Genomic DNA, 25,854 nt, shown 5'->3' with positions numbered 1-25,854 from the left:
ATGTAGAGTGTATTAATAATTGATCTAGTCTTTAAGGTAAAGAATATGGCAAGTTTAATGTAAAAACTATCATTTCAATTTTAGTCAGAGTGTTGTTTAAGAATCTTATATTCTCTCTTTTGGTTGTGTCTTCATGATTTGATTATTATTTTTTTTTATCTTTAATATCTTTGTGATTCAGTATATTCTGCAGTTTTTATGTTAATTCATAAGCATTTTTAAATAGCCATGTTTTTAGTTCACATTTACATTTCTTTCTATCTGGTAAAATACCTAACATCTCAGGCAGAGAATTCCAGAGCTTTGGACCTGCCATGGAAAACACATACGATTTGCGTCAGATGGGTTCTCCTTATTGTGGGAATAGACAATAGTCCTTTATTTTGGGATCTCAGTGGATTTATGAATGTAGTATCACTCTTAACAAGCCAGTATTATCTGAATGAATGTTGTTGAATATTATCATAAACACTTTAAACAATATTCTCAACTGTACTGGTAACCAATGCAGTGACATAAGCAGGGATGTAATATGATCATATTTTCTAGATCCTAATAAGAGTTTCGCTGCTGTATTTTGTAATAGTTGTAGAGGTTTTAAGTGACATGCTGGTATACCTAGTAGTCTAGGTTTGAGAAGATTAGTGTTTGCAATACAGTTCGGAAGTCAGCAAAAGTTAATGGTTTCAACCGATGTAGGATACTCAACTTTGAGTAACCTATCAATTATTATTCGTTATAATTATTACCATATTATAATTGTTACCATGTTATAATGTAAAATAGGGCTGACCTCGCCCTATTCTCTCAGTTACCTGTAAACCGATGTGATATCTCGATTGAATGTCGGTATATAAAAGAAAATAAATAAATAAAATAAATAAATTAATTTACTAATGTGCATTTTCATTGTAAGATTCTCATGTAACTGTATACCTACATTCCATACTTGATTTGAGGGATTAATTTGAATATTATCCAGGTTGAGAGCAGTTGGTTTGACTATTGATGTGTTTCTACTTATCCAAATGATTTCAGTCTTTTCAGGGTTTAAAGTTAGCTTAAGTTGTGAAAGATCTTGTTATACTGCTTTCATATAGCTAGAGAGTATTGAGGCAGTATTTTCATATGATTTAGAGAATGGGATGTAGAACTGTAAGTTGTCAGCATACAAGAAGAAAGTTATTCCTAGTCTGTTTTGGTGGCTCCTTTGTTCCAACCTGGACCGTGGTGTAGAGCTGGAGGTTCCAGACTGGGTGATTCCGATGCCAGTCTGTCTGGATGGGGTCATTTTGCCAGCGACAGTCAATGCAAGTTCCAAGAAAGAGGCTTCTTGGTCTATCAATCAGTTAGAGACCAGAACGGCGTGTTTTACTTTACTTGCTTTTCTGCCATTGGTGAGAGGTCGGTGAGGGACCTGTCGGACAATGTGAAACTGAAACTGCAGGAGGCACTTAGGGTTATGTAGCAGTGTCAGTAAAACTTCCTCTGTCTCCATCTGCGGGCAGGAATGCAAAACCCAGGAGTCTGGACTGATCTAGATAAGTTCAGGAAACCAATGGTGCAGTCTTCCCCACCTAGCAGAAATCCTTTGCTCATCTGTAGCGGGTCTCTCTCTCACTTGGAGCAGCTGCTCAGAGATGATGCCCATGGGTGAGACCAAAGTCTTTATCGCACATTGCAGCTACCTAGCTCTGTTAAGAGTTCATTCTTGCAGGGATTCAACTACTCAAGAGGAATACAGAACATCTTATTTAAAAGGTCGGAAACCATCTACTGGAGTTGCAGAGCTCAATCAGCTTATATTCGGGACGCATGAAAGAAATGGAAACAGAAAGTGGTTTTTGAAAGGTCTTGTGGAACCCCCTGAAGCAGATCGTCTACCGAAACATGGCCATGTCAGGGTTGTGAGTAAAACTGGACTCTGGATAAAAAAGATAAGTGAAAGCAGCTCTCATTAAATTTTTTGAAATGAGATACGGTGTTTGGGATGTGACCTGATTTAAAGATCTTCACGGTTTGGACTGTGTTTTAAAGAAAACAAAAGTTAAAAAACTACAAAAAATGGATATATTTTAAAAACCTTATAGAACTTATCTCGTTTTAAAGTGTTTTTGCTCTCATTACGTTTTTGAAATTAAAATCTGTGCCGTTTACCCGCGCCGGGACCTTCATGTTGATGGGACTTTTTAAATAAATTGAAAAACAAGAGAATAAAAGTCTAAGAAGAATAAAATAAAAATAAAGTAAATGGACCAAAGGTCTACACAGCTTGTTGACATTTGCAAGTTGTATTCAAGAAGGTCCTATACATATTTGTTTAAATTAATTGAAAAATTTTAAAAAAATATACTGGGGAATACTGTGGTGTTTTTTGACCTTACTTTACATATATCCTAGCACACCTTGGAGCACCTCTTCAACTCTAAACTCTTGACTGCAGATTTAATATTTGCTGCAGACAGAGAATACTGAGCGTCTGCAGGTGGCACCACCGCCAGAAGCACCAGCAGCGCTGTAAACATTTTCATCTCTGTCTCCATCTGCTGGTGGGGGAGAAACACCCAGTTTTCTGGACCGATCTGGGGGACGAGAAGGAATGAAATATTTTCCTCCGTTCCTTCTTTTTATTTCATTTCTAAGCAAACTTCTAATTTTCATCTTTTCCCATCTTTTGAAATCTCTCCCTTCCCAAACCAACCTTCCCCTGTTCATCTCTTCCTCTTTCATGCTCCAGCCTTCTCCATCCTTGCCCCTCTATCCATTCAGCCGTAATCTTCACGCCTTCCCTGCACCTTTCATTCTCTCCCCCCATATACCCTTTTCTCAACATCCAATCCCCCCCCCCCCCCCCACACCTTGGGCAGCACTGTGGATGCGTCAGCCTTGCTCTCCTCGCCCCACCATGCCTACCCATGCACTTGGTTCCGGTATCGCTGCTCTCTCCCATGCATTTCCCTGCACCGGTCTCCATATAATGAAAACCAGGAATATCCTATGCATTCTGCAGTCTGGCCTTTTTTTTTCCAATGGAGGCTGGATTTCAATGGTGTATTTTTATCATCAATTTACATCCAAAAAATGGGGAGCAGGTAGATACAAGTATAGTGAAACAGAAAAAAAGAAGGCCCAAACATTGCCCTGGCAGTACTCGATGCTCAGGCGTCAGTTCTCTCTCGCCCTAGTACTGATTGTAAATGGGTACACAGAACATTGTTGATACAAGCTGATATGGTGCATTCCCTGATGCACACGCAAACCTACACCTCACTTTAGTAATATCCAACATCAGTAAAAAAAATCTGTCATAAAAACCAGCCAGGAAAGAATGCAAGTGGGAATGGGATTAAAAATGTCACGGCCCTAGATGACCGCCTATTGGGATGCGCCGGCCCTGTCTGGGTCCCACGATAAACGAAATCTTATTTTAAAAACCGCCCATCCACCCACCTCATTAAACAGGAGCCTGGCGCTGTTGAAGGGGGAAGACTGCAAGCCAAACTATTTAATGGCAGATTCAGATGTCAGGCTGCAGCCCTGCGAGTTTGATCCCTCCCTCCCACGTCTCGACCAATTTCCAAGCCTTGGTGGGGTAAGAACGCCTTTTCTGTCACTACTTTGCAAGCCCGAATGAGCGCTGCACGTGTCTGCGAAACCTCAGGGCTGCACAGCACGCTAAGGATCGCACTGTACTCTCCCATTCCCCTGGGAGGATGCGTGTTGCTCTACACCTTGCAGCTGGGCTGCTCTGAACACCCACACTGTTTACAGCTGGTTTCTGCTGCTATTTTAGCTTTCCGGCGTTTTGTTTCCCTGCCGTGTTCATCGGCAGCGTGCATGTGCTGGTCATGTTCTGGTAGACAGTTAACGAGGCAACAGGGACCTTAACTATTTCTCTGGGCTAGTGCTGGTCTCTGCCCTCATGGCAGCTGAGAGAGAGGAGATCCTCTCGAGAAACTTTTCTACTGCTCCTCAATTAAATGCCTTTCTGGCAGAATGAAAACTGAAACACACTTCCGGAATTCTAAATTATACTAAACTGTTTAAAGCGCTGCCTTTTTTTTTTTGTTTGTTTTGTTCCTCCAGTGAATTCAGAGCTCATGAAAAGGTGCCAGGCGCTCGTGCGCAGGAGAGGAAGGGCCCAGGCAGTCACAGGGCAAGCTCTCCACTTGTCCCCTGCTGAGGCAGCCTCTGCGGGTGCTGGGCCAAAAGGGGCGTCAGCGAGTGCCGCGGCATAACGGGAGCGAGGATGCCTGTCCACCCAGGGGCTTTTCTGATGGGATGGCCTTGCGCCACGTCCAACCCGAGTCAGGCGTGAGCAGGCGAACGGATCGGCACAGGCGTGCACAGCCCGAGCTGGTGCGTTTTTTAAAAAAAATCATTTCCGGCCTGCGTTCACAGAGAAACAGGATCTGGGATAATAAAGCAGGGAAACACGTTGCACTCCATCATACACCCACAGCCAGAATCCATCCGGGCTCTCCTCTGCAACGCGGAAACAGAGAAAAAGATGATTTCTCTACTACTAATGCTCCACCAGGCTTGGCCCACGCTTTACAATATGGGTCTTCTGTGATTATGAACTGAAAAAATTAAAAGCAGACACCTCTTAAATGCAAATGTATAAAATAAGAGTGAAAAGGTGCGACGAAAACGTGACAAACATTTTACACAACAAATGTACGCTTTGAACCCAAAAAAAGAACGCAGCATCGGACTTAAAGTGCCAATGGATATTCGCCATTGCCTCACACGCAAACTCGTTCATTTGCTGGCTCAAGTCAAAAGGTGCTTTTTCAAATAAACACTTTTAGAAAACCTTAATCAAAGGAAAATTTTCATAAATGGTAAACCTTCCTAAAAAAAAAACCCAAAAAAAAAACCCCAACTAAACTGAATGGCAAACGAATACAAATAACAACCATCATTTACTTTAGAAAACTTATCTTAATGTGTCCCAAAATAAGCCAGAAACCTGTGTGAAGATGCTGTCCATTTAAATGTAGCCAAACAGAGCTCGACATTGGCCCATGTTTCGGACCTTCAGTTTTGTTATCTGTTTAGGAAGTTTCACCATTTACGAAAATTGTCCTTTTATTAAGGTTTTGTAGAAGGTTTTTTTTTTGTTTGTTTTTTTTAAACCTCCTTTTCACTTGAGCCAGCAATCGAACACGTTTGTGTGCGAGGCAGTGGAGAATATCCATTGGCACTTTACGTCTGCCGCTGCCTTCTCTTTTGGGCTCAGAGTGTACATTTATTGTGTAAACGTGTTGTGATATGTTTTCTTCACACCTTTTCTCTTCCTTCTGCGCTTATCCCAGACTTTCCGAGTTCCATTACTGTGTCTGCCTCCACACCACCCTTTTCTGTGAAGAAATATTTTCTGGTGCTACTCCTGAGTTTACCCCTTGCAGCCTCATTCCATGATTTCTTGTTCTAGAGCAGTCTTCCCTCTGAGAAAAAAGGGGACTTTACGTGCTCCAAATCAGCATTCTGAGAGCAATGAGGAAAAGATGCCTCGTTTTATGTAAAAATGTGATTCCGGTTAACGAGCAAGCAAATTTATTTACCAACACTGTAAAAGAAAAAAAAAAAATCACACATTTAAACTTTTCCTTCTAGGCTAGGTGGCCACTTCAAGACCAGAGAATGAGTCAGGGATAGTTTCATAGTTCTGTGCCCTAACCCCTAGGCCTACAACTGCCAAGCCTGTGAGTCACAGATCTGATCTGCACCACGTTATCACCTGCAGCAGCCACCTATGTTCAGATATCAAAGAAGAATTCTTTCCCTAAATACTTAAGGGATGGCTATTTATGGCCAAAGAGCGCAGGGGAACGAGCTGAGATGATGAAAAGCGTACGCTCACGTTAGCCCCAAGTTGTCCTCACGTTATCGATTTACACGGCAGCCAGCAAAACAAAGGTGATTTCTTTTGATTCGTGTCAACGAGAGACGTAGACAAACAAACATAAAAAAATGTAAAAAAAAGATAATAAAACAAAATAGTAACAGCCTGCGATATAAGAGAGTACAGGTCATCACAGCAGGGCTTGCTGTGATGAATCCGGACTCGGAAATAGTCATCACACACACACACACACAAACAAAAAGGATCAAATTGTTTACACAATGATTTCCCAAAACGCAAGCATACACAAAAAAAAAAAAGTTTTACAAACCAAGCCTCACAGCCCAGATTTGCAGTTGATACAAAATTATTCAAATGAGTTAAAACACAGCCAGAGGGCCTTGTGAGACTGGCGAACCGGGCACCAAAACGCAGGATGCAGTTTAATATGGAAAAGTGCAAAGTGATGCCCACGGGGAGAAATAAAATAATCCCGGCTCGAGGTACACGCTGCCAGGTTCTGCATTGGGAGTCACCAGCCAGGAACAGGACCTTGGACTCCTTGTGGGCGCGGCCTTGAAAAGCCTTGGGCTGAAGTGTGCGGCGATGGCCAAACAAGCAAAGAGAATGCCAGGGTCCCGTTGAATATCCATAATGCCTCTGTGGCACGTGGATCCAAACCGACCCCCCCCCCCCCCCGCACCCCCCACCTCAGAAAAGACACAGCACAGCTAGAAAAGGTACAGAGGAGGACAACAGACACGATAAAGGTGATGGAAGCCCCTCCCTGATGAAGGGGAGGCGAAACGGGCCAGGGCTCTTCAGCTTGGAGGGGTTCATGAAACCATGAGAGGGTGAGGAACAGGTTAAAAAAAAAGGGACTGCAATTTACCTAGTACCAGGACTAGATGGCTCTCCATGAAACAAACTAAGCAGCAGATTGAAAACAAATTGAAAAAGTACTCTGTTCAGTTATCAAGGCACAATTAAGCTCTCGAATTTGCTGCAGGTCGACATTGTCAAGGCTAGAAACGTAACTGGGGGGTGGTGGGTTAAAGAAAGGTTTGGAGACACTGCCGGAGGACAGGTCCCGTTAGCAGCCCCAGCGAGATGATGGAACGGATCTACCCATCCGGATCTGCGGGAACCTCCGAGCGACCCGGCCGCTGTTGGCGGGCAGGACGCCGGGCTCGCCGGGCCGTTATTCCGACTCTTCTCGCGTTCTCGTGGAGCTCCTCACAGCTCTCACTCCTCAACGAGATCCATGGCTACTGCAGGCTCACCGGCTTTGAGGAAAGATTCAAAGCTTTCTTGTTCAGAAGCATACATAAGAACATAAGAACTTGCCATGCTGGGTCAGACCAAGGGTCCATCAAGCCCAGCATCCTGTTTCCAACAGAGGCCAAAACCAGGCCACAAGAACCTGGCAAGTACCCAAACACCAAGAAGATCCCACGCTAAGGATGCCAGTAATAGCAAAGGCCATTCCCTAAGTCAACTTGATTAATAGCAGGTAATGGACTTCTCCTCCAAGAACTTATCCAAACCTTTTTTGAACCCAGCTACACTAACTGCACTAACCACATCCTCTGGCAACAAATTCCAGAGCTTTATTGTGCGTTGAGTGAAAAAGAATTTTCTCCGATTAGTCTTAAATGTGCTACTTGCTAACTTCATGGAGTGCCCCCTAGTCCTTCTATTATCCGAAAGTGAAAATAACTGAGTCACATCTACTCGTTCTAGACCTCTCATGATTTTAAACATCTCTATCATATCCCTCCTCAGCCTTCTCTTCTCCAAGTTGAACAGCCCTAACCTCTTCAGCCTTTCCTCATAGGGGAGCTGTTCCATCCCCTTTATCATTTTGGTTGCCCTTGGATGCTGGGTAAGGCTGGTCCTCGGCAATAACCCAGGATAAAGGCATGGCTAGTAATCGTGGAGGCTCTTGAAGAAACCATTGGGAGATGGCAGCGTGTGCATCACCTGTAACACGCTGTTTCATTTTATTTTGAATGCTTCTGTGCGTAAACTGCCCAAAATGCTAGATACTGTGGTCAATAAATTCTTTTAAATAAAAAAAAATAAAAATAAATCGGAAATACAGTAATAACTTAAAAAAAGTTACAAATTTTCCACTTTTGAGGGTAGCATGCCCTAGGTCTCAGCATTACACTGCAACCGTAGCCATGGGCTCTCCCTTCCCATCCCCCCTAACATCACAGCCGACAAAATCTGAAACGCGCTTCTCCAAGTATTTGCACAGCAGACAAGCGAAGGCCCTCTTTTCTGAATTAGCTGTCAAGAAGAATTGAAAATGCACTCAAACTTCGAGCAGGCTCTCCCCAAGGGAATACTCTGCCACCAGAGCTTTACCCCAGACACTAAAAAGGAAAACCGGAAAAAAAAAAAAGCAGATGGCGTTGGTTTTTTTTTTTCCTTTTAATCGTTTCATTACACAGACACAGACTGACGTTTGCAGCTGGATGGAGGACACGCCTGAAAGGTGGATTTTCTGTGAACAGAGAAAGACAAAGCCTTATTGTATACCAGAAGTCATTTTTTTCAGATTCCCCCCACCCACACACCCCCTCAACAAGGGCAGCTGATTCCTCCCAAAAGCTAAGGCTCTCGTACACGTTCCCCCGATGGATGAAAAGGTCCCTTTCACGCATGTAGAAAGTGCTTTGCATGGCTTGACATCTTCTGCTGACCTAAGAGCAGGGGCCAACATGTTAAAGGTTTCTCCCATCGTATCTATGGTGGGGGGGGGGGTTTACCCTCTGTACGTGGATACATAAGCTGCATTACGCCTCTCCCTCCTTTGTACAGCTCTGAAGGTCTGCTCGGGCAGCAGCAGCACCAGAACCCGCTGGCGATTTCAAGTAAACGCAGAATCGCAAGCACGTTCGTCTTTCGCCAAAGTTTAGCGCAAGGCGATCTTGTTGGAAAAAAAAAAAAAAAAAGAGCCTCACGTTCGTTTACCTTGACCATGTCTGTCAGTCACACAAGTGTCCCAAAAGCTGGGATTTTCTATGGCCCTCAGCATTTCTCTATATTTAAAAAAAGTCATTCTGCGCATACAAGAGATGAGGCTGTGGCCTGGAAGCAGCCGCCCATGCGTCGAAACATTTAAAAAAAATATGCAGAAGACAAAAACCACCCTTTCGGGGAAACAAACGCTGCATTACCAACACCCGGACTTTAAAGAACTCGCTCAGCAAGTAAGAGCAGGCCTGAGGGACAGCGACAGCTTCATGACGCCGGGAGGAGCTCTGGGAAGAAGAAGAAGAAGAAGGGTGCTGCTGCCCTGTAAATCATCAGAAATGTCGGCCAGCAACGGCATTGTGCGTGCGCCTCGGTACAGTCCTGTGACCACCGGAGAGAAAGCTTGGAAAGAAAGGTATTAACCGGGACCGTGTCGCCATGCACCAAAAGAATTAGAATACCTGTGCAAAATCAAACGCTAAAAAACAAAAACAAAAGTCTTGGAGCGATTTGATGCTGTCAAAGCATAAATTCCTTACTGCAGGGAAAAGTGAAAGACGCGCAAGTGTAGGTCAGAGGCCAGGAGTTTATTGCCTTTAGGAATCATTTTGTACTTTTTAATAGACCTATATCATGTCGTCCAGGTCACCTTGAGCAAAGCCTGGGTTTTGTCTCTAAAGCATGGTGATAAGGATTTCCGTAAGATGAAGAAATAAAATGTCAACGAACGAGCCGAATCAAAGCTGGAGATATTCTCGGGGGGGGGGGGGGGATAATTTAAAACACCACACACCATGCTAGACGACAGTCACCCAAACTGCCAATACTCTGGTGGAAAATTCGTAGCGGTGTTTCAAAGCCCCTGCATTACTGTGCCGACAATTTTCTCTCGTTGTTTTTACAGTTTGCACAATTATTTTCAATTTTCTGAGGCTGAAATTATAGAAGGGTCAATATTGAAAGGCTAGCCAACTAGCCAAGTTATCCGGCTATCTGCCAGGATATTCAGCAGTGCAGTTGTGCAGCTAAATATATCCAGCTAAGTCAGAGATAAGTATATCTGGCATACTTTAGACCTGCTCAAGAGTAGAGTGAATACTGCCATGAATATCTCCACTTATCCTCCTAAGTTAGCTAGCCAAGTGGCTCCTCCCTGCTACGCCTCTATCCTGCCCATCACTCAGCTGGCTAAGCAGCGGCCGCTAAATGGGGCCGGATATTCAGAAGTCGCCACTTAGCTGGATAAGTCCCTACCTACCCGGCTGTGGTGCTCAACATCGACCTCCATGTGATTACTGAATGTCTACGTGACAAAGGCGAGGAAATAAAGGTCAACAGAGGATCAGATTTCTACACGACAAAGAAGAAATCATATTTACACTTTCCCCAACAATTTTAATAAATGTTTTCTTTTAAGGGACACTCTAACCCGATGTCCATCAGAAACCCAGAATACGGATTCCTACGAGGAACGCAGACTCAGCAGGGCTGGCGCTTTAAACGCCAGGACTGGTCTCCAATGACCCAAAGCTCATCCCAGAAGCTAAAGCCCACGGCTCTTCCAGTCTGCCCACTTCCCGCAGTCCCTACCCTATCCTTGGCATTTCCGGTCCTTTACCCGCCCCCACGCTTGTCCCATGCTGTCGGAAAATCAAACATTTTTAATGTCTCCCGTCTTCAGCGGGAGATGTTTCAGGGATCCACCACTCTTTCCGTGAAGAAATATTTCTTCAGATTGCACCTTCCCCTCCTCCCGTGACCCCTGGCAGTGCAGCTTCTCATCCGTTGAAAGAGGCCTGCCTCCTGTGCATTTATTCAAAGCTTCCTATCGTATCCCCTTCTCTCTCCTTTCCTCGGTTCTCTCCCCCCCTGTAAGTGAAGACGGCTGATCATTTCAGTAGCCGTCCACGGGGGCCGGCTCCATCGCCTTTATATCCTTTTCCAGGTTGCAATCTCCACAACGGGACATGAGGCGCTAAATGAAGTCTCAGTAGAGATTTATACAGAGGCATTACCCCTTCTCTTTAATCCTCTGAATGCCCCCTACCCTCCCGCTGTAGGAGTTTGCCACCACCTTTGTCATGTTTCCTAGGGCTGTGAAATATTAACTCTTTAAAAAAAAAGTTAAAACCGCAAGTAAAGGCTTCCTGCTTAATCCTTAAAACATTCATGCCTGCCAGCATGAACTGGAGACGGGCGCAAGCTGGCCCGCAGCTTACCCAGCACGTTGCACGGCTCCCCCATATTGTGACAGCGCGGGTACATCAGCATCCCCTCCTTCTTCTGTTCCTCTTCCCCCCTCCCCCCTTTTATTGTTTAAAGGGTTATTACACAGAAACTGCATGCACACATCAGTCCTGGGGGAATTCTGTGCTACTGCAGAACACCCCCCCATGCGCAGAACTGCCATTTTCTGCGCAGAGTTTGGCGAAGATGGAGGCGGCCCCAGCGTGCCACGAGCAGAGCTACTCCCACTCACGGCGAATATGAAGGGCCCGCCGAAAATGGAGCAGGCCCACGTGAGACTGCAAGCCTGGGGTGGGGGGGAGGGGGGCTGAGAGAAAGAGAGAGCATGTGTGAGGGTGATTGAGTGTGGGTGCCAGAGAAAGGGAGCCTACATGAGGAGATTGTGTGAGACTGGGAGCTGGTGTGTGTGAAAAAGGGACTGTGTGTATGTGAGGTTTGTTTGTGAGAAAGGAAGCCTGTGTGGGTGTGTGTACGCGAGGGAGAGAGGGCCCCTGTAGGAGGGGATGTGTGTGCGTACGCGAGGGAGCGAGGGCCCCTGTAGGAGGGGATGTGTGTGTGTGTGTACGCGAGGGCCCCTGTAGGAGGGGATGTGTGTGTGTGTGTACGCGAGGGCCCCTGTAGGAGGGGATGTGTGTGTGTGTGTACGCGAGGGCCCCTGTAGGAGGGGATGTGTGTGTGTGTGTACGCGAGGGCCCCTGTAGGAGGGGATGTGTGTGTGTGTGTACGCGAGGGCCCCTGTAGGAGGGGATGTGTGTGTGTGTACGCGAGGGCCCCTGTAGGAGGGGATGTGTGTGTGTGTGTACGCGAGGGCCCCTGTAGGAGGGGATGTGTGTGTGTGTGTACGCGAGGGCCCCTGTAGGAGGGGATGTGTGTGTGTGTGTACGCGAGGGAGCGAGGGCCCCTGTAGGAGGGGATGTGTGTGTGTGTGTACGCGAGGGAGCGAGGGCCCCTGTAGGAGGGGATGTGTGTGTGTGTGTACGCGAGGGAGCGAGGGCCCCTGTAGGAGGGGATGTGTGTGTGTGTGTACGCGAGGGAGCGAGGGGCCCCTGTAGGAGGGGATGTGTGTGTGTGTGTACGCGAGGGAGCGAGGGCCCCTGTAGGAGGGGATGTGTGTGTGTGTACGCGAGGGAGCGAGGGCCCCTGTAGGAGGGGATGTGTGTGTGTACGCGAGGGAGCGAGGGCCCCTGTAGGAGGGGATGTGTGTGTGTGTGTACGCGAGGGCCCCTGTAGGAGGGGATGTGTGTGTGTGTGTACGCGAGGGCCCCTGTAGGAGGGGATGTGTGTGTGTGTGTACGCGAGGGAGCGAGGGCCCCTGTAGGAGGGGATGTGTGTGTGTGTGTATGCGAGGGAGCGAGGGCCCCTGTAGGAGGGGATGTGTGTGTGTGTGTACGCGAGGGAGCGAGGGCCCCTGTAGGAGGGGATGTGTGTGTGTGTACGCGAGGGAGCGAGGGCCCCTGTAGGAGGGGATGTGTGTGTGTACGCGAGGGAGCGAGGGCCCCTGTAGGAGGGGATGTGTGTGTACGCGGGAGCCTGTATGAGGGGATGTGTGTATGTGCAGTAGAGAGAGGGAGGCTGTGCGAGAGAAAGGAACAGAGGGAGCCTGTGTGAGGGGCAGTACTGAGAACGGGGTCAAACTCTGGGACTGGCGAAAGAGTGGAAGGGGTTGAGCCTAGAGGTGGAGGGAAGAGATACTGGCAGGTGGAGGGGGCCTGAGAGGGCAAAGTGGCCAGGAGTAGGGAATTTCTAGGGAAATTCTGCATCTTTAAGTAATAACTTTTTTCGGTATTAATTTAAAGTGTAATTACTTAAAGATTTTCACGTTATATTGTGTTATTTTGACCACTATAAAGTTTGCAGAATTTTATTTTGTACAGAATTCCCCCAGGAGTAGCACATATTGAACACAATACAAAAAGGGGTTACAGCACCGATCGTCAAGGCTTCAACCCGGGCTGCTGTCCATTCGTGCATCTTTCGCACGCATTCATAACTCAATCAACGTTTTTTTGGTTGTTTTTTTTTTAATCTACCTAAAGTGGCGAGTGTAACAAAGCGCAATTACTACCCCCGCGGCTCGGATCCCAACGGGTGGCCACCCTGAAGCCCTTAAGGATCAGTGGCAATGCCTGATTCTTGCTGTTATGTTTTTGTGATTTTTTTTTAGCTCACTCCGTAGGTCTGCATCCCAATTACCTTTAAACACAGCCCCTCCCTGCGAAATCACACCTCTTCACCTATTGATATTTAGGTCTTTCCAGGCAGCTCCTTGTTTCAGCTTGCATGCCGGCCAATCATTTGTGGTCCAGGCTTCAGGTAAGTAAACGGGCTTTTTATACTCTCCAGTGTAGAAGACGACTGAATTATGAACGCGTGCGGTAAGATGCACAAACGGACAGCAGCCAGGACTGGCGCTACTGCTCACAAGTTTCACACGTGTACTAATTCCACCTCTTTCTGTATTGTTTAATGGGTAAAATTGTTTAAATCCCAGTTGTTTAAAACTGTTGTCTTCGTAAGTCGTATTTGCAGCCCTAGTCTTTGGCAACCTTTGGCTCGTTTGATGCTGACCTCGCTTAATGCACATCGGATGATCGTCCCCTGTTTTGTACTGTTCTCAAATACATAACTCTGCACTTTTTGGCATTAAATGTTTGCGATACATTATAAACCACCACAAGCGGGAAGGGGTTCAAGGTAGGGCGGGAATAGTATAATGGACACAAAATAAAGTGACAATCCAGAGCATAAAGCTCCACAGTATAACAACTGAGAGAAATATATAACAATTTCAAAGAAAAATATATTTTTTTAAAGTGCAAAAACAGAGAAGGTACCACAATATATATGATTATATAAGGATGGTAACAGCCAATGCAGTGGAGAACCCCACAATATATGATACCAGAGAAAGCTATTTAAGCAAATTAGCCTCTTGATAGTAAAGCAATTAAATGTTTGTTGCCAAACCTAGGACTATTCCTCAAGTGTCTTTAAATCATTATCTTTTCTGACTTCCCTGGGAGTGGCGGGGGTCACACACTTGCAAATTTCAATATCAACTACAAAGAGACAAATCTTTCCTGACAGTGACTCTGTAATATTGCTTATGTACCGGTAAATGCTGAACAGAACAAGACCTAGGATCCAGGCTGGTAATCAGAACAAGACCTAGGATCCAGGCTGGTAATCAGAACAAGACCTAGGATCCAGGCTGGTAATCAGAATAAGACCTAGGATGCAGGCTGGTAATCCCATTTCTCGGTGTGAACTCTGTTAACTGCAACTTTTTGTCACTTCCCACTCAACCAGTTTCTAACCCCAACAGTCACTTTTGGACCCACACCTAGGCCGCTCAATTTGTTTATAAGTCTATCAGAAGCATGTCAAAGGCCTTGCTGAAATCTAGGTACACCATATCAAGTGCTCTCCTCTTTTCCAAGTCCCGGGTCAACTGTAAAGAAACTGGCAAGATTTGCCCAACAATGGCTACCTCGGGTGAAACCTGTAATTCGCTGTAACAACCTATCCTGCTTTATCAATTATTCCATTCATTTTCCCACCATGTCAGAGTCACTGATCTGTAGTCTCACCCGCCCTCTTTACTGTCACCTACATCTGACTCAAATGAAGCGTTAAACTGGTCAGATACTGGGGCTGCCAGAACTTCCTGGTGCTCTCCTAATACCCTAGGGCAGAGATCACTAAAACTACAGCCTAAGCCAGGAGTAAGGGCCACATCCAATCTGCACCTGAATTTCATCTGGTCCGGTGGCCACAGGAGGAGCAGTGGAAGTGGGTTTCTCCATGGACAAGCACGCAATACAGCCACACAAGTGGGTGACATTATCCACTGGTGCCGAATTCTGGCAGGCTTTCCTTATATGCTCAGAAGATTCCAGAACTTTTCTCTGAGCATGCGCAGGCATTCCTGCTCAACTGCCACATTCGTCAGTCTCTGTTTCTTCGTGTCCACTGAACGCATCAACAAGGAATGGTGAAGTGCTCTCTGAAGAAACAATGTCCAAAAAGGGGCTAGTTCCTTTAAAACTATGCAAGAAATGTAACAAGATGTTCATCACTGATTTCCACAGATACTGCCTCAGATGTCTGGGTCCACGACATGACATGGCAAATAGTAAGTCCTGCACAATCATGTCGTCAAGAGTTCGGTATATCAAGAGCTAAAATTGAGATATGAAGTGTTTTTACAAAAAGACAACAGAAAAAAGAAACATCAAAAGATCAAACTGCTCAATCCAATAAGTCGAAAACTAAGTCACATTCTGATTCAAAATGGAAAAAAAACTTCTAAAACCGATAAAGAAAAATACAGCACAAAGAGATATATATTCCGACAAGGCACCAACAAGAAAACACCATGAACATCAGGACCACAGTCAACATGCCAAGAAGCACCCAGTGTCGAAAACCACAGAGCCCAAGAAAGTATCAGTGCCGACATTCACGGGGCTGACATTCTGCGTGGAGATCACAGCGCCAACATTCAACATTACGGTGCCATCATTCAGTGCTGAGACCATGGCACCAACATTCGGTGCAGAAACCACAGCGCCATCATTCGGCACAACATATTTTCCTAGTTTTGAATCTAAAAGACAAACAAACCTTCACAGATTCACTAAATATAAGGAAAAGAAAAATTGGGATGAGCAAGACCACCACCTCCAAAGAAAGAAAAAATAAAAAACAAGCCATATCAGTACTTAGACTCCAAAGAATCAGAAGAAGGCGAAATATCTTCGCAGAAACAGACCAGGATCAAGATAACACAGCAGAATATGATTCAAAAAGCAGTATTCTACTGCCATTACCATCCCTGAATCAACAGTCTTCTTGTCAGAAAAATGTAGTCAGATTTTGTTAAAAAAATATATGCATAGTCCTTCAAAAGACCATTCAACAGAGAAATTGTCAATTAAAAAACATCATAATAAACAACAACACGATTCAGATGCAAGAGCAGAGTCAGATGCATCATCACTAGTAACTATATTTTTGGACTACATGAACTCCACCATAGATTCTCTGGCATGCCCTCACCCAAGTGAGTCACCTGATTTACCATCAAAACCTTCTCCGAATGTTCCCAAAAGCGACACTGCCTAATGACAATACATCAGTCATTTTAAAAAGGATGGAAATATCAAACTCATTCACAACAGGAGGATTCGTCTTCTACCCAACAAGGAGTTTTAATTTGTCTACAGACACAAAAGCATAATAAAGAGATATCAATGCTAGACGCTTTTCTCAGCTTGCAACATAGCAGATGGTTTACCATAATTCCACTTCCCAAGCTTTTAACAATGAAATACAATATCCAACAATGTTCGGGACATTAAAAAAGTCAATCCCGCATGATTCTTCTATCGTAGAGTCCACGATGAAAAAGGCTAAGTAGTCAAGATTGTACTCAAGTACACCACCAGGTAAAGACTAGAGGATGTTAGACTCTACAGGAAAGAAGGTTTTCCAGGCTACAACATTACAAGTTAAAATTGAAGTAGATCAGATTCAGATTGTGCGATTTCTATACAATATGCTTCAGGCCATGAAAAACTACATAGCTCACATACCAGAATATGTAAAACCGGAATTCAACCTTCTATTTAAGGACACTGAGGATTGTGTGAAGCACATGACTAGAACAATTTATGATGCTTTTGACATACGCCATAGCAGCAAGGAGGTTAGCATGGCTGCAAGCATTCAATGTCAGAGAGGATGTACATAAAAAACTAGCGGATGCCCCATGTAAGGGGAACAATCTGTTTGGTGATAAAGGCGGTGAAAACCATCAAAACACAGAGCATAGCACTTCAATTGTTGACCACATCCAATACAACTGACCAGTACCAATCCAGGAAGCACTATTCCTATGGATACAAGCACTCTTACTACTCAGTCGTTATATCGTAACAGATACCAACCTTACAGTTACTATAGGCAATTGCAACAACCTTTTCAGAATATATTGGTACAAAATAAACAACCCAGAAACTAAAGACCACGGGCTGCAGGTACGGGACAATCAAGACAGTCCCAGCAAGGACAACAAAGACCTCAACCTAGTTTTGACAACCATCTACTGACAGAAATACAACCCTGCTGTCCAACAGAGGCCAGAGTAAAGCATTTTTACGTTGCATGGACCAGAATAATAACAGTCCAATGGGTATTATCTATTGTGAAGCAGGGATATTACCTCAATCTAAGGAGAATACCAAAACATTACTTTCAAGAAATGCAGCAAACAACCATTGAGAACTTTACAGAACGAAATAACTTTGTTACTACACTCCAATGCTATCAAATGAGTGCCAAAATTGCAGTGCAAGAGAGGATTTTACTCCAAATACTTCCTCAGTCCAAAAAAACCAAGGGGAATTACGACCGATTCTTGAGCTCAGAAGGTTAAACCCCTACACAAAAAACTTTTGCATGCATTCACTACAGACAATAATGTCACTGCTTCAACAACAAGATTGGCTCACCACAATAGATCTCAAAGATGCCTATACCCATATTCCAATACAGGAAGATCCTCATTACTTCCTCCGCCTCAGTGTACAAGGAACACATTATCAATACCAAAGTACTCCCCTTTGGTCTGGTAACAGCGCTGGTAGTTGCAGTGTACATCAGACGATGAGGAATTATGATAGTCCCTTACCTGGATGTCTGGCTAACTGCGGTGACTTCAAAGCCAGAATCCATTCAACACACTTACACTGTCATCGAAATCCTAAAGAATTTGGGATTTTTAATAAACTTCAAAAAATGAAAGCTGACACACTCATAAAAATTAGAATTCACAGGAGCAATACTAAATACAATCAAAATGAAAACATCCCTATCTCTTCAAAGAGCGACAACTTTGCACAACTCAATATACACAATAATCCCAAGAACTCAAATATTGACTCGCACCCTATTGAAACTGATAGGCCACATGGCCTCTATGATACACCGTTCCACAAGCACGCCTAAAGATGAGATGCACCCGATGGCATTTACGGACACGTCGGAATCAAAGGACACAACTGTTGCCCACCTTCTAAAATCTCTGGACTGGTGGTTACATACTTCCAATCTAATAAACGGTCACAGAATGCACCCACTCACACTGCAACAGAAGATAAGAGCAGCTGCATCTTACCAGGGTGGGGGAGCTCATTTGGAAGGCAAAAAAAAAAAAAAAAACCAACCCCAGAGCATTTAATCTCCGGAAGAAAGATCGAAACATATCAATGTCCTGGAAATTCAAGCCATATTCAAAGCAATACAAGTTTTTCATCCATACTTATGAGGTCAAGTAGCCAAATGCAAACGGACGATCAGGCCACCATGTCTACATCAACAAGCAAAGAGGGACAAGCATCTCTGATTTGGGACTGGGCAATAAACCAGGAAGTCCATCTCACGGCACTATATCTCCCAGGAAAAGAAAACAATTTAGCAGATCGCCTCAGTAAACAGCCACATCCCCACAAATGGGTACTGAGCAATCATGTTTTAGCCTTGATATTTCAAAAGTAAGGAAGACCTCACCGTTCAACAACAAAATGAAAACTTTCTGCTCCAAACGCTTTTCACAAAATGCGATAGCACAGGGTGCTTTTTCAATCCCATGGAACACCACCTTCACCTACGCTTACCTACCAATACCCTACTGAAACTCACATCAGAGGGAGGCATGTACATTCTGATAGCCCCATTTTGGCTAAGGCAGTCGTGGTTTCGCTGGCTGAATCAGCTGGCAATCTGCCTGCTGTGTCACCTTCCAAGTCTACCAAACCTCATAGTACAATTTGATGGAACACTACTACACTTGGATGAAAGAACCCTAGCATTGACGAAATTGCTCTTGAAATCTATCCCCACGTGCACATGAACTTGCCAGATAAAAATCACAAAATGTATAACTGCTTCAAGAAAACCATCCACACAGAAGACATACTTATGTAAGTGGAAGCATTTTTCTATCTGGTGTTTATCTAAACGGATAAACCCGTATGAATGCACTGTATCGGAGCTCCTCAAATATCTTTTCCACTTATCTACTCAAGGACTCTCAAACACTTCAATAAGAGTTCACCTAAGTGCCATAGCAACTTACCATGATACAACACTAGAAAAACCAATGTCACAGGAGCCAATAATCCAGAGATTTATGAAAGGTCTTGCTAAGACACATCCTACATCAGCTAATTTCATCACCCTTTTGAACTTCTAGGAGAGCTTTCTCTTCAGTTCATGACCTGGAAAGTCATATTCCTCATAGCAAGAAGAATATGCAAGCTTTGGTTACTTACAAACCATTCACCACCTTCTATAAAGACAGTTACATTGAGAAAGCACCCAAAGTTCACTCCAGATTTTCACCTAAATCAAGTAATACAGTTACTGACATTCTACCCGAAACCTCACAAAACAAAAACAAAAAAAGAACAGATCTACCTTTTCTTAGACTGAAAACAAGCCCTACTGCACTTTCCGAAGAACCAAACAATTATTTGTTTCCTATTCTGACCACTGCATAGGTCTCAATATAAAAAAAAGCAAACTATCTCAAGATGGTTAAGACAGTGCATTGACTTGCTATACCTTGATTAGAGCACAGTGGATATAGGCAATAGCTCAAGTGCCCATTGCTGACATCCTGCAAGCTGCAACATGGTCAGATAGACTCTCGTTTATTATAAATTATAATCTTGACTGAGATATGTATGCAGGCAAAAACTTCAGAACATCAGTTCTAAAGGAAGTATCACATAAAAAAAAAAAAGAGCAACCTTAGCTAGGGAGTTGCGTGTCTGCATTGTGTGTTTGTTCACGGAGAAAGCCAAGTTTCTTACCTGTAACGGGTGTTCTCCACGGACAGCAATGCAGTCACACAATCCCTCCCACCTCCCAGCAAGCAGACTGAATTATTGGACTAGATAGAGACTGATTAGTGCGGTGGCTCAGCGGGAACGCCCGCGCATGCTCAGAGACAAGTTTTGGAATCTGAGCACATAAGGAAAGCCTGCCCGAATTTGGCGCCAATGAATGCTGCCACAGAGAACACCTGTTACAAATAAGAAACTTTGCTTTCCACCGCTACCAAATGCAACTGGAGCAGCATGGCAATCGTGTTCAGAAGTCACGGACCGGCACATCCTCCCTGCTGATCTCACGATGCACGAGACTTGCAGTGCAGGTCCAGGCATGGTCAGAGTGGTCAACCCAGTGGCGTAAACACGGGTGGGCGGCCATGGCAACCCGAGAAGGGAGGACCTGTGAATAGGCCCCAGTGTTGCCCGACATGCACAGCCAGTGGAGCAGCAGCTGAAGAAGGAATACCACCAGGAGAGAGCTCATTCACCTAAACCACCACATGTGCCGGTCCTTCGGAATTCAAAATTGTTGCGGCTAGCGCATGCTTTATGCTGATCTTGCAATGCACGAGATCAACACAGAGGAAGTGCTAGCCACAAGAGTTCTGTACAGTGCAGAGGCCAGCACACGAGGAGGCTTCCCCTGATGGGCAGACTGCTTGCGTGAGTGTTTGTGTGAATAGAAACCTACCTGTGGTGTGTGTGTGTGAATGGGAGCCTGGCTTGGGGGTGTGTGTGTGAGGGAGGGCGAGCATGTGGGTGTGAAAGCGTGTGTGTAAGACAGAGCAAAAGCAGGTATGTCTGAAAGAGAGAGTATTTAGGAGTGAGACCCAATGTGTGAGGAAGCACATGTGTGTGTTGAAGTGGCAGCCTGCTTGTAAGGGTGCGATCCTATGTTTGTGTGAGCCTGCGGGCTTGTGTGGGAATGGGAGCCTGTGTGTGAGACAGAATGTAAGAGTGAGAGCTTGCCTGTGTCTGAGGGGGTATGGGAGCCTGTGTGTGAGACAGAATGTAACAGTGAGAGCTTGCCTGTGTCTGAGGGGGTATGGGAGCCTGTGTGTGAAAGACAGTATGTGAGAGCGAGAGCTTGTGTGTGGGGGAAAGTGGGAACCTTATTGTTGTTTTATTGTAGTTATGATATTCTCTGCATTTTTTGGAAAACCCATTCATAAAAGAATACATTGATATGTGTTTTATTACATGATTGGATCTGATGTCTGTTGTGTTTTTGTTTACTTTTTACATCATGTGTATTTAGAAACTGCAATAAATATAAAATAAAATTAATATAGACTAATAGGGAATGTTTAATGCCGGTAAGTGCTTGGAATAGAATTAAAATATTTTAAAGCATCACTCATAATAAAACTACTCAGAAATCCATTGTCAGGTGTACTCTAAGGCATTATTTATGGATAAGAGTGCAACCAGATGGGCCTAGACCTGTATGTCAACTGCCCACCCGTGTTAACCTTGGGCCCCCTCAGAAATGCAGTTCTGGCTACACCACTGGGTCAGCTCAGCGTTACAGGAACTCAGGTAAACCGAGGGAGGGCGGGAAAGGGGCAGTGAGCAGAAGGGAGCGAGGCTGGGCCAGGGGGGAAAGGTTTGGGGATCCCTAGCCTGCGTGCGCCTTGGCCGCTTCCCGCGCTGCTGGCTCCAGGCAAACTTCCTCTCTCTCCCTCTCCAGCAGAACTTTGTGGCCTCCTCCTCCTCCTCCTCCTCCTGTCCCTTTCACTGGGATAAAGGGAAGGCGAGGAGAGGTCTTCGGCCCGGGGGGGGGGGGGTTCTCCCTCAGGAGGGTCAGCACCAGATCCAGGCAGGAGCCCGACCCCGCGCTCATTCACCTTTGCAATCGGAAAGGCAAGAAATTCCCCCCAACATTAAGGATCGCGCCGCTTTTTTCCTGGATCTCATCAGAAGCTCACGAGAAACACAGCAGCAACAGATCCCCCCCCCCCGACATAATAAGCCCGCCCCCCAGCTAGGAAGAGTTTCAATGCAAGGAGCAAAGTAGAGGACGGAGCCCCCCACCCCCGGAAATAAATGCCAGGCGGGCAGCGCTGGCCCGGGGGCCTCCTACCTTCCTTCACGCCGGGCAGCTTGGACTGGTCGATGCCGGGCTCGGCCATGGCTCGCACGGGGGGGCCCCGGCCGCCGCCTGCTCGGGCTCAGCAGCAGGAAACGGCGGCGGCTGCGGATTCCGCCGGCAAACACAAAGGAGGAGGAGGGGGCGGGTCAGCGGCGGCGGCTGCCGGGAAGAGCTGGAGCCGGGATCGGGAGCAGGAAAGCCTGCGGTGCGCCCCGGGCCCTGCCGCTGCACCTTGCGCCGCCTCCTCCTGCTGCTGCCCTGAGCACGCGGGCCGGGGACGTTTCCTCGCCTCCCTCTCCGGCTTGCACATGAATATGCATGAGCGGCGTCGGGATGGCCGGGCTGGCTCCTGCACGATCTTTGTGGACCGGCCGGGCTGCACTCCAGGACCCAGTCTTGGGGAAACATTTTCAGGCTGTTTCCAGTGAACCTCGGCCGACGATTAAGCACAGCTCTGCAAACTGCACTTAGCAAGGAGTATTATCCATGGGGTTGGCACTTCCTGCCCGGCTCCCGTGTTTTCAGGACAGGCGCTGCAATCCTGATTGCCCAAAGAAAGGTGGGCATAGCAATCCCTGCGGGGCAAAACAAGGACTGGATATGCATGACCTGAACAAAAAAAAAATGGTGCCATTTGGCAAGACCCTTGCAACTAGTGCAAATAAAATAGCAGCCCCCAGGTTAGCTGTAGGACCGGCTTCGGTCTCACTCTGAACAGAGTAACTTGCAGCTAAGTTTAAGTGGGTACCGGGGGCAACAGGAGATAAAGGGGCTTTCCCCAAGTCTAGGTCACGGTGGAGGTTGTTTTCCCCAATTTTTAGCCCATTGCTTTAAAAGGTCTACATCTTCTCGGGTTGAGGAAATAACCGTACTCATCGCCCCACTTTCTGGATTGTATAGGGTCCCCAGAAAGTCATTTGATTTCCACTTTGAAATTGATTTAAAAAAAAAAAAAAAAAAAAAGGAGTTATCGCACAATTGAAACTTGTGCAGTCATAAAGGCTTCAGCCCTAGCTACTGTTCACTCACACATCTTTCGTAAACATTCTGCATTTACCTTACAAAATCCATCAAAAGTATGCAATGGCTGCTGGGGGTTTCTGGACTCAATAAAAAAAAAGGGGGGTGCAAGTGATGACTTTCCTCCCAGCAGACTGAGAGTTCAGTCTCCCTGATATCACATCCTGCCTGCAGGGGGCACTGGGTATGCGTATGGCTGGGGACTTCCAAAGTCCAATCCCTGCGAAGGCTAGGAAAACAGGATCCCAGCACAGAAAGGGTGTTTAAAGCTGGAAGGCATTACCAAGTGGCTGGTTTTCGTTAAGGGCGGCCAGCGGCCCGCAGGACCTTTAACCTGGCAATATTATTGCCCATATTTTGCCAATCACTGGCCTTCACACTGACAAAGCTGCCATGTCTATGTCGCCCCAGAGTTTCTCTTAGCCTCTTCTCCCTCGCTGTCCTTTACTTATACAGAAGAAGCTGGCAACGGGGGAAACAGCAAAAAACTATTCAGGACATATACATGAGCAGGAGACCGAGCCTGTGTATGTTCTGCTCCCAGGCCTTGCCTCCCATTTGGAAGACGGGAGGAGGCAGAGCCCCTACGGGGCACGCAATCTGCTGCTGCCGCCTAGTTCTAAACCAGTAGCTCTCAACCTTTTTCCCATCATGACACACCTGACAGACCATGCTGACACTGCTTATTACAATTCATTGCGGAAATGAAAAATAAAGGTCCAGTATTGTTTTCATTGTTAAGAATGACTCAAGGGAAAGATACGTACTGTCTGAACAGAAATTGCATAAATAGTAAACATCCCATACCAAAATACCAATTTCCAGCACTCAAACAGTAACCACCTTAACTAAGAAAAGGCAACACTGAAAATATTACACCAGGCCTTAAACACCAATACACCTCCTATTAGGAAAACGGACCAAGCCAGGCTGCTACAGAGCCCTACACAGAAACTACACGCCAGCAGAGAACCTAACAAAGAATAGACGGACCATAAAGCATAACTAGAAACATGCAGACAAAAACTGACCTGGAAACTGCAACAAGCCAGAGAGAGTTATGCAGTGTAACAAAGGAAAAAGAGAAACTTCACCGGTCCTCAAAACAAATCAAGAAATATAAAATCAATAGCAGTAAAACCATACTAACAAAAAGAACAGCTGATGAATGGAATATCCAATAAATCATAAAAAAGTTCCAATACCAATAAAATATTCCAATACCAAAAAAATACCAATAAAATATTTCAAAATAGTAGACACAAAGACCTAATAATGAAAAATAAGGATAAAAATGTTTTGCTCTGCATACCTGGGAACATTTGGTATCCAGGTGCCCTAAGATTGTTTTGAATTTGCAGGAGGGATGGTTTGCTTGCAACTTTCTCCTCTCTCTGTCACACACAAGCTCTCAATCACACATGCTCTCTCTCTCTCACCCTTACATAGGCTCTCAAATACACACATACACATGCTTTTTCTCTCTCACTTATATAGGCTCTTAATTACACATTTACACACATGCTGTCTGTCTTTCTCTCACACACAGGCTCTCAATCACATACATGCTCGTTCACCTACACCGGCTCTCATTCACACACGGACACACATGCTCTCTCTCTTACTTATACACACAGGCTCTTAATCATACATACACATGATCTCTCAGACATACAGGTTCTCATAGATATATTCATGCTATCTCAATCACACACACAGGCTCTCACTCAAAGAGGTTTTCAATCATATAGAGGTAGATCTTTAAAAAGTACGCTGGATTTTATAAGATACGCGCGTAGCCACGCGTATCTCATAAAATCCGGGGTCGGCGTGCGAAAGGCTGCGCAAAATCGGCAGCCTGCGCGTGCCGAGCCGCACAGCCTGCCTCTGTTCCCTCCGCGTCCCCCCACCTTCCCCTCCCTTCCCCTTCCTAACCCACCCCCCAGCCCTACCTAAATCCCCCCCCCTTACCTTTGTTGGGCAAGTTACGCCTGCTTGAAGCAAGCGTAACTTGCGCGCGCCGCCTCGCATCCCCCGGCACAGGCCGCAGTGCCGGGGGACTCGGGACCGCCCTCCCGGCCCGCCCCCAAACCATCGCCACGCCCACGGACCCGCCCCCTCCCGCCCCTTTTACGAAGCCCGTGGACTTAACGCGCGTCCCGGGGCTTTGCGCACGCCGGCGGCCTGCGCGCAGGGCTTTTAAAATCTAGCCCTTACTTACTTACACAGTCACTCACCAATCAAAAATTCTTTATTGAATATTGTGAATGAAGAGAAGAGGCAAGGGGTGGCTTGCTTGCGGGAATGACTGCTACTACCTGGAGATTAATATCCTTATTCAATAAACATACACACAGTTAATGCGACTTCAATATTGCTCTATGCTTCAACGGCAAGAGGAAATGTGGAAAAAAGGATTTGCATCCACAAAAAAGCAGGGGAGTAGCTTGCTTGTTACGGCGGTTACTACCCCAAATCAAATAAGCCTGATACTTCACTTTCAATGCACATCCAGCATAGCTCTCTCCTTCAACGGCAGGGAAAATGAAGAAAAGATGATTTATATTCAGCATCAACCAACAAGGAATGAATTACACAGTCTGGGTAAACAAATAAGCATAGGAGTAGCTGGCTTGTTACGGCGCTTACTACCCCCGAATCAATTAAGCCTGATACTTCACTTGCAACGCACATCCAACATAGCTCTCTGCTTCAACGGCAGAGAGAATGAAGAAAAGATGATTTATATCAGCATCAAC

At 45.7% G+C, this 25,854-nt stretch overlaps 1 protein-coding gene across 4 annotated transcripts in view; it reads right to left on the bottom strand.

The window, feature by feature from the left end:
* Positions 1-22,526, bottom strand: part of CCDC50 (coiled-coil domain containing 50) — a 71,460-nt gene extending 48,934 nt beyond the window's left edge. For 2 of the 4 annotated variants that reach the window (XR_003858636.1, XM_029616010.1), the window contains exon 1: positions 22,067-22,524. Coding sequence is in view for 3 of the 4 variants with exons in the window: in XM_029616010.1 (XP_029471870.1) it covers positions 22,067-22,115 (49 nt within the window). In the remaining variant the exon portion in view is untranslated. Of the gene's footprint in view, positions 1-22,066 lie in introns of all 4 variants that reach the window. The other 2 variants (XM_029616011.1, XM_029616012.1) reach the window with 2 other exon arrangements.
* Positions 22,527-25,854: the final 3,328 nt, after the last annotated feature.

Source organism: Rhinatrema bivittatum, chromosome 9 (genome assembly GCF_901001135.1).
Source record: "Rhinatrema bivittatum chromosome 9, aRhiBiv1.1, whole genome shotgun sequence".
NCBI classification, from domain to species: domain Eukaryota; kingdom Metazoa; phylum Chordata; class Amphibia; order Gymnophiona; family Rhinatrematidae; genus Rhinatrema; species Rhinatrema bivittatum.
The sequence above is the reverse complement of the archived record's forward strand: the minus strand, read 5'-3'. Positions and strand labels throughout refer to the sequence as shown.